The sequence below is a fragment of the Tyto alba genome, unplaced genomic scaffold (assembly GCF_018691265.1).
Source record: "Tyto alba isolate M040663 unplaced genomic scaffold, T.alba_DEE_v4.0 Super-Scaffold_28, whole genome shotgun sequence".
NCBI lineage: Eukaryota > Metazoa > Chordata > Aves > Strigiformes > Tytonidae > Tyto > Tyto alba.
Genome location: NW_024881302.1, coordinates 16,870,448 through 16,879,632, shown reverse-complemented (window position 1 = coordinate 16,879,632; position 9,185 = coordinate 16,870,448). Strand labels below are relative to the sequence as shown.

Sequence of the window (9,185 nt, the reverse complement as noted above, 5' to 3'; positions counted from 1 at the left end):
CAAAACAACTACCAGCAGGTTAATCATTCCCTGGGCTGAGCAAAACATCCTGCTGGGGCTGAGCTGCCCTGGCCGGGCACCCTCAGTGTAATTCCTTCTCACGGCTTTGCCTTTGCAGCTCTTGCGAAGTTCGGCCCTGTGCAGGGTGTATCCGTGGGCATCGCCTCCGGGCATCCCCGGGCAAGCCCTGTAGCCGCTTCCCCATCCAGGGTGTATCCCCGGGCATTCTCCGCGCACGTCCCTAGGTGCAGCCCGGTGCAGGATTGCAGCAGCCCGGTATAGCCCGGTGCAGGGTGCCGGTGCCGGTGCCGGTGCCGTGCCCGGGCCCCGCGTGGCAGCGCCCTCTGCGGGCAGAGCACACGCCGCTGCGCGCCGGGGGAGGCGGTAGGGAGCGCGCCTCCACCTCCCCCACCCACCCGCCGCGCCGGTGTTGGTAGGCGCCGCCGCGGTGCCTGACGGGAGTTGTAGTCGGCAGGCGGGCGGACTCGCTTTCCCGGCGTGCCCCGCGCCGCCGCCGCCGTGGGTGCGGGCCGCTTGCCGCCGCCGCCACCGCGCTGCTCTGCGTCCCCCGGCCCGCCCGCCCGCTCTGTTCGCGGTCGCCATGGGCTCCCTGCTCAGCCGGCGCATCGCGGGCGTGGAGGATATCGACATCCAGGCCAACTCGGCCTATCGCTACCCGCCCAAGTCCGGTGAGGGCCGTGGGGCCGCTCCCCTCAGCGCGGGGACGGGGGAGGGGGACGGGCCTTCGCCGGGCCCGGTGCTCCCCCCCGGGCCGCCCCGAGGGGGGTCAGGCGTAGCGGGGGGCGCTCCCGGGGCGGCCGAGCCGCGGGGTCCCCGGGGGAAGGTGGCTGCGGGGGTGCCCGTCACCGGCCGGGGCCGAGCGGGGCCCGGGGCTGGCGCTGGCTCCGCTCGGGGCCTCCCTGGCGGAGAGAGCCAAGGGTTGTCGCTTCTCGGGCTGAACCTGTTGTATAAGGCCATCTCGGTGCCCCCGTTTGGCTGAAGTGTGGGGGTCCAGGAGGGCTGTGTGCCCTGAATAGCTGACGCTCAAGCTGTCGGGCTGTCCTGCTGTCAGTGTCCGTGGCCACCCGGCTCGGTCGCTGCCCTTTGGTCCTGGTAGGTGAACAAGGGCTTTGCTTCTCTGTTCTGGAAATGTGAATTCAGCAAGTTATTGGTGTGTGGCAAGCAGGGCATCTCCTGCTGGTGACGAGGAAGCGACGATGGAGTTCAGTGGGGACTTGGAAGGAAAATCGGATCCAGTGGAATATAGGATGGAAGAATTCCCCCATGACAACCACCTTAAAATGGCAGGGGTTCTCACCTAGGAGCTGTTGGACTGACTGGCCTACATGCATGTTTGTTTTCCAAAGGCAGACGTTCTGAAAACTTGAGATTTGTCAGCATTGACACTTTTGTGAAGTTAGGATGAGCCTGTGACTCGCCTTGTCTGAGATTGGCTTTTGAGATTGTCCTGGTTCAACTTGTTTAAATTTATTTATCCTTCTCACAAAACGAGTCATCGAGGACGTTCAGATGCTCTTTTCTCCTACAGTTTCCATTCACTTACAAATTTGTCTAAGTTTCTGCTTGGCTAGGGCTTTTCCAGGCAGGATAAAGAGTTTGCAGAGCAGCAGTTTGGGTTCCCTCACTCTCGGGTACAGGTGCAGCATAACCTTTTAATTCAGAGACTCGAGTTCTGCGTGTGTCCGATGACTTGCTGGCTGTGACATCCTCAGGTCTGTATGATGGAGGGAGCTAGGTCCCACCGTTTTGTTTGGCAGGGGTGCAAGATCTTCTCAGATAGAGTCCTGCCATCAGTACACCTTGTCTTGTTGCGGGTTGGCCTTCAGCAAAAATGGTGATGTGGAGGAGATGGAAGGGGGAAACCTAGCCAGGAAAATTCTTCAGGTGTGTTGACTCTCTTAGAAAATGTAACCCCCTTTTTTTAGGGGGGTGGTAACTAGCTTCTAAGCTGCTAGGAAAGGCAAATGTCACTGCTAGGTTACAGTAGGACTGTGTGTCCCTTGGGTGGCTGAGGGGCTTTCCCAGTGTGGGAGAGTGGGTGGACATGAGCTGCCTGCTAAGCTGTAGCTGTGGTACCTGCTGGGAATTTTCTTACAGCCTCGAGGTTGCACCTGATTTCTGTTGACACTTAGACAGGATATGGACTGGATTAATTATAACTACCATATGCAATGAACATTAAACTGCTTCTTTCAAATCGTCATCCTGTTGTTTCTGTACTGTTGTAATTACCCAGACTGGGATTTAACGGTGTATTGGGTTTTAGCCAATGTGCTTGCCAAGGTAATGCCATCACACACGTGAGGTTGGGTTTATATGTTCACATGTACTCTGGAAGGGGTCTGTTGACCTAGGTGCTGCCAAGGAGCATTCCACATGTGGTACCTCCCTTGTAAAACTGAACGCCTAATGTTTTTGAGCAACTGATTAAAGAAAAAATTTTGGTATTTCCTTTAAAGGCTTTGGTTGCAATTAGATGCCTGTGCTCTTTCTGAAAGCATACTGACTTTAGGCCAGACCCTTCTCTTCGCCTTCTTCAGGTTTGGACCCTAACAAGGATCCTCTTGACTTCAGGAAGGGAAGAGAGCTGTGCAAGCTCAAGATCATTCTAGGCAGAAGAGGAGGTCGTGAACACTTCTCAGGTGGAGATTCAAGGAAGGTTACTAAACACCAGAACAGTAAGGGCTGTTAGGATGGCAACTCCCTCTCCCTTCTTCAAGTGGAGAGTGTTCAGAAGGACACCGTCCCTTCTGGTCCTACAATCCTGTGTGTTTGTCTTGGGACTGGAAGGATTGACTGTGACTGGTACAAAACCTGACAGTGAAGATGACTGGAAGTGAGCGTGTATGGCTTTATTTGATTCCAGGAAGCGAGCTGGACATGGCACAAAATGTTCTTTGGCTAAATGATTGATAATTATTTTTAACTTGACACTGTCACTGTGAACTCTGTACTGCTACTGACTGCCTGACTAGAAGAAGCCAGTTTTCCATCGGCTGTGTTAGATGTTTGAATGTGTACATTAGAGCATTAGTCTGATATGCAGGTGGTCTCCTGGCTGCTCAGAGATTACCCTGAAAGGCTGGAAGAGAGCGTTACATGAGGTTACCCATCCGCTGGAATCTTCTGCAGCACCAGGCACTGTCACCTTTTACGTTCTTTCTCTTAGAGTCACTGGTTTAAGCAGATCCTGACTTACTCTGAGGGTGTGGGGAAGCTGCTGCAGCTCTGGTCAGCTGCCATCCATGGTCGGCATCAGTTTGAAGGATGCGGGTTTGCGTTCCGGAGCAAATACACCACTGCACAAGAGGGCCATGTTGTGTGCGCAAAGAAACACAAAATACAGGTGTTCTAATCTAAGCAGTATGTTGGCCTGCCTGTGAAAAGGAACATGGTTACTTTACCAAGTTGTACCAAGTTGTGGTACCATGTTGAGTCATAGCTGGTTGCAAATGCAGTGGTGAATATTCAGTTCTTGTTTACTGACTTTTGATGTGGTTATTGTTGGGTCACATCCTCTCTGAAGGACTAAGCAGGTTGTTACGGAATCCACCTTGGTCCTTATGAGCCAGAGTCTCTAATGAGGCATCCACAGATCGTTTAACAGCTTTGTTGCAGTTGGTATGCTGTTTTGTAGTTAAAAATGCTCTGAAAATGCCCTGCTTATTCCTCCAAGGCTCCGGGTGTGGATCCTCAGATGCAGGATTTCCCCTCCTGTATCTGAGGCTGAGGCTGCAAAAATTGCTGTAAGGTGACACCTGATTCCTTCTCTAATCCTTCTTCACTGGTACCTTTTAACCTTTCTTGCTTGCTTTATGGAGACTGTGCTGGCATTGTGGATGCCTGACCAGTTGGAAGGGCGTTGGAGGAGGGCCCAGTTTGTACAGAAGAATCAGTGCCCCCATGAAATGGGCTAAAAATGGGTAATCAGAAAGAACAGTCATGATCTTCACTGTGCTTCTGTGCTTGAAGCAGTAAAACGATCTGTGTTCTTGCATGCAGTCTCTTGATGCCCCTATTGCTTTAGCAACCAGTGAGCAACGCACCAGTGTTTTCCGCAGCTCCTTTGTCAGCTCGTCTCTTGTTCCAGTGAGCTCATCTGCAGTGTGGAGCAGGGCAGGGAGCACATGCCCTTGAGATGGCTTTTCTCCCCCGGAGTAGGCTCATGAAAGAGAATTCCCTGGACATTTTGGGGAGGAAAAAAAAAGGAGGCAGATTATTCCTCTCCAAAGCTGAACTGCTTTGTTGTTTGGGAATGATGCTTTAGTTAAAGAAAGAGCAATTTTAAATAGGAGAAGAGTACCCAGGGTTGTACCCAGTCCATCACCTTGTTCTCAGCTCCTAAGCCGTGTGTACTATGTCAGGGCAGAAGTACATTCACACGTAGCTTTCATTCCCCACCCGCTCTGCAGAGCACCGCGGAGGTGTTGTCCCTGTTGCTCCTCCTGTAGTTCTGTGGGGGTTCCAGCCCAACCCTGCTGGTGATGGCCACCACCACCTGCTGTTGTCTGGATCATTCCCTTCCTGCTTTCTCCCTGGCTACTCACAAGCTCCAGACTGGAGCGCTCGTGGATCAAAAGGAGTTGCTTTTGCTACTTGTTTGTTTCTGGATGATATTTAACCCAGCTCAGAGCCACGTTTGCATTTGCTGCCTGATTCCTTTGGATGTCCCAACGGGGATGGGCAATGAGGAAGGCAAGATGGCCTCATCCAGCCACGGTGCTGGTTCAGGCTCAGGCTGTGTCTAGGGTGGTGCTGTCAGTCTGTCCCTCGGCATGCCGTGGTGGTTAGTGCCTGGCTGAGTAATTAAAAAGGACTCAATTTCTATCACTTCACCGTTCATTCTAATAATAGTGAGAAGCCTAATGGACATCTAATTGCTTTCTGTTAATGAACGTTGTACGATGCAGTTCTGGTTTTGATGGGGCTACAGTTGTGTTGTTGACTCTGTGCTCCTGGCCATTGTAGGGTGTCGTGTCACTCGTGCATCACATCCATGTGTTGGGTTTGCACGGTCGCAGGATTAGGATGCTGAATTAGGGAGAAGTAATTGTGACTGGAGCAGTCTGGTGCTTAATGCCTGTGCATTTATGATAACAAAACCCCACCACCATGTTGGAGTAATTAAGTAGTTTGGTGTCACTTGATGCCCTGGAGAAGCCTTGGGTTCCAATTTGGTTTTGCATGGGACAAACTAACGAGTCAGACTTGGCCCATTCTGAGTGTCCCAGTGGTATTTTTCCAGCCACTGTGAAGTTTTCCACCACAACAATTTCTCTTACAACCACTGCTTGTACTTCATCAACCTTAGCGGTGTCACTCGGTCGTGTTCTCTTTTATATAATGCTCTCCTATGTTTTGTGCTGATTTACTCTGGGGAAGTAAAGCCACAATTTTTCTTTGTTCTGGCTTTTTTCCTCATATTCCGTCTTTGTTTATTTGTGCATGATTTGTTCCTTGTAAGTATGTCACTGCATTTTCCCAGAGGATTTCTGTTTGTAGCAGTTCTGTGGAGGGTTAATCCAAAGATTTTTTTGTCTGCTTTTTTTTTTTTTTCCCCTGCCAAAGAGGATGGTGCTAGCATCCCCCTTGTGTCCATAGCTACAGAGCTCTGTGTAAAGCTGGCCTTGCAATACCTGCGTAAGGTAGGTCAAGGTTGCTTTTTAGGCTGGGGGGACATGTGGGAACAGGGTTCAAGAGGCATGGTCATCTGGCTAAAATCCTAAAGCTGTCTTTGTAATGGAACTGGAAATAGAATTTGGAGGTGGAGCTGCAGCTGGATTTTAAGGCGTAGAAAATGTATACAAGCCTGTCACAGTGACTGGGAAAAGGATACCTAATTTTTTCCTTCTTATTGTTTCTTTGTCCTTTTAGTCCTTGGTGTGATATTTACAGAAGTGCTTTCTTAAAGTGTTTTGTCTCCAATTTGGACAGACTCCAAGTTGCTTGTCACAGTGATTGAAAGAAATAATGCATAACTTTCATCTTGCCTTGAGAGCTCTGAACTTAATCTGTTGTTGTAGCAACTGATTTCTGAAAGCTTGCAATAGAATATCCTTTTTTAGCTGCTAAAGACTGTGTTATAAATTTGTGAAGACAGTTTGCTGCTGTCCTTGTTTGTTAGTTTTGCTGTTGAGATATTGTGTAAGCAGCGGCTTTTGTATCTGTAGCAGCAGTGGCAGAGCCCAGGGGTGTTCTGCTCACCAGTGTATTCCCCTCTGAGTTCCTCAAAGTGATTTTCCTCGTGCTCTTTGTGACTTGCACTGACTACATTTCTTGTTTGCTTGTGAAGGAAGTGCCTCTGGGGAAAAAAAAAAACAAACCTCCTTCACGTTGCAGAAGGTGACTTAGCAGGAAGATGAAGGGAGCCTTCAGTCTGAATGTGGAATTGAAGCTGTGGTTTCCAGTTAGATAAGTGCTGCTGTATTGCAGGGGGTAGTGTGTATTTGTAAGAAATCCTAACGATTTGTTAGAGATTCCAAAAGTAGCTCTTAGTGGAGCAAATATAGTGTGTCAGGTGCCTTAAGCATCTAGTTATATGTCTCAGTGTCGTTCCAGTTGTACAGGAGAGACCTTTCCATCCGAAGGTGCTGGAGAGGCTGCCTGGTGCTGCTCTCCTGGACAGCTGGCTCCCTGCAGGCACAGGGTTTCAGTCCTCGCCTCCTGGGGCTCTGCGTCCTCTGTGTGTGGGATGTGGAACTTCTACAAAAAAAGCTCTGCTGTGAATTTGTGGAGTACAGGTTTACTGAGATGAGTTGAACCCCAAGGTTTCTCATTCATGGGATATGAGAGAGCTCTCTGACTCTGATCCCAAATAATCAGCTGCTGTGGTACTGAGACATCCCGCACAAGCATTGTCTTCACAGTTAATCAGATAAAATGCTCCAAAACACAATCCTATTTGACCCATGTAAAGTGTGAAATCTATTCCTAAACCCCGGTGTTCCTCATGCTTTTCTGAACGCTAGCATAAGCATAAACCACTGCAGTGCATCTCGGGTGGAGAGGCTGTATCAAGCTAGCTGTGCTTGCAGGTTATATGCAGATTAGCTTTTTCATTCGTTGCTTCTGGGAGGGGTGGGAAAAGGTTGCCTGTCATTTGGAGCACCTACATTTTGTTATGCTGACTCTGTAGGACAGATTCTAGGTATGCTCTGGACCTGTGCTGAAGTTGATTGTTCTATCTGGGAAGAAGGATGTGTTTCTATAATGTAAACATCTGGATGCTTGTAAGCTGAGCTCAGCAGTAGCTGAGCACTACCATCGTCATTAAAGCACTAACATCTGTGCAAAGTAAGAAGAGCTTTTCTTGAAGCACAAAGGAAGAAACCCTTAATGGAAAAAACAGAACCATTCATGAAAACCATTCAATTTCAGAGTAAATCATGCTTGCTCCTAGCTAGAGGGACTGCAGATCTTTCCATAATGCCTTCATAACCATTCAGATGATTGGTTACTGCTTCTGTAATGACTTGCTTTAAAACAAATTTTATGCTGTCTATGCATTGCACTCAGAGAAGTGAATGTACATTTGGCTCAGTCCTTTCATCATGCACATGAAAACCCACCACTCTGAAACTTCAGGGGAAATGGCTTGGGTGGAGCCTTTTCACTGCCTTCTCTCCCCATACTTACTTCTCTGAAATTGTAACTCCGTGAGGTTCATGCTTGAGAGTGTTTTCCCGAAGTCCTTCTAGGAGGAAGCTACATTTGCAGTGCTCTCAAACATCTGAATTGGTTTGGTTGATTTTGCACTTAATCCAGTGCTCCAGAATCCCAGTCACCTTGCACACGCTTCGTCTCCTGAAATTTGCACTGTAGTGCATCACCTTAAAAATGAATGAAACAAGTCTGTGTTGAAGCTTTCAGAGATGAAGTTCAGTTTAATCAGTCCCAGGGTTTATCTCTTCCAGACATCCATGTTTCTGCATTTAGAACTGTCGATGTTATTAATTTAATTCAATTCAGCATCAAGGCATATAGTCTCTAGCACTCACAGTAAAGATCTTGTGTGGTTCTCGCCCTGGGATATGGGAGTGAAAGGAGGGGAGGGAAGGCAAACTTTGCCCAACAGGAGCCCCTCTGGCTGTGCAGGGCTTTGGAGTGGGAGGAAGCTTCATCCTTCTCTGAGTCGGTCGATGGTGTTTGTGGGACTGGACTTCACGTTGGAAGGTGGAGAAGTGAGGAAGAATTCATCAGAATTGAGCAATATTAGAAAGAGCTGACTCTTACTGCTCACTGTCACTTCACTGGAAAACAAGTTAAAATGGAATTATCTCCACTGTAATGATTTATTCCAGGGAGTTTCCCTCCCCCCCCCCATGCTTCTACTGTTGGCAGTGACCATCAGTAGCACAGAGAAGCAGTGAACTAGCAAGTATTTTTTATGGCTTGTGCTCTTTTATACTTGTGAATTAAAAACTGCACAGACCAGCTGTTCTCTGGGAAGCACTCATTTAGAGTTATTTTTTATTCCTTTGTGGTTTTCTTTTCTAGGAAACTACTTTGCAAGTCACTTCTTTATGGGAGGCGAGAAGTTTGACACCCCTCACCCCGAGGGCTACCTTTTTGGCGAGAACATGGATCTAAACTTCCTTGGGAATAGACCCGTTCAGGCAAGTTCCTATACGCTGTCTGTTTTACCCTTTTGTTTTCTGCCTGGTTTGGAAAATTTGTGTAGGGCTTGTGAGGATCTCTTCAGTCTGTCCTCCTCTGCTACTTGGGGAGTGTCATTCCAGTCTAAGGTGCAGGAGTGCTCCCCCACCCCATGTCCCAGCTTGCCAGCTGCCACAGCAGTTCAGATGCAAGCAGAGGTTTTCTCAGCAGCAGTATTCACCTTCTAGGCCTATGTTTACTTAGGGTAGAAAGTGGGTGAAGGAAGTTGTGGAGGAAGGAGGGCAGGGACTGAGGCACAGATTTTGGGACTAATTCCGATTGCCTGCCTGAGTGAGTATAAAACATGCTGCAGAGAGGAGAAAGCTGGGAAGCAGATACACCCTGAGACCCTGAACTTTACAGGGCTCCTGGGCACGTTGGATGGATTCCAGGCAGTATTCAACGCGTGGTGGTCTCTGTGTAAACGAGTGGCCTGTCTGGGCATAGGCAGTGTTAAGGCAGACCTTGATAGTTGGTGATCATTGTTTGCTTTGTAACCTAGGGAGGCT

At 49.0% G+C, this 9,185-nt stretch overlaps 1 protein-coding gene across 5 annotated transcripts in view; it reads left to right on the top strand.

Annotated features, from left to right (window-relative positions):
• Window positions 1-498: 498 nt before the first annotated feature.
• Window positions 499-9,185, top strand: part of MGRN1 (mahogunin ring finger 1) — a 55,372-nt gene continuing 46,685 nt past the window's right edge. For 3 of the 5 annotated variants that reach the window (XM_042798636.1, XM_042798638.1, XM_042798639.1), the window contains exons 1-2: window positions 499-689; window positions 8,518-8,636. In XM_042798636.1, coding sequence (XP_042654570.1) covers window positions 602-689; window positions 8,518-8,636 — 207 coding nt within the window. In that variant the 5' untranslated portion in view covers window positions 499-601. The remainder of the gene's footprint in view (window positions 690-8,517; window positions 8,637-9,185) is intronic. The other 2 variants (XM_042798637.1, XM_042798640.1) reach the window with 1 other exon arrangement.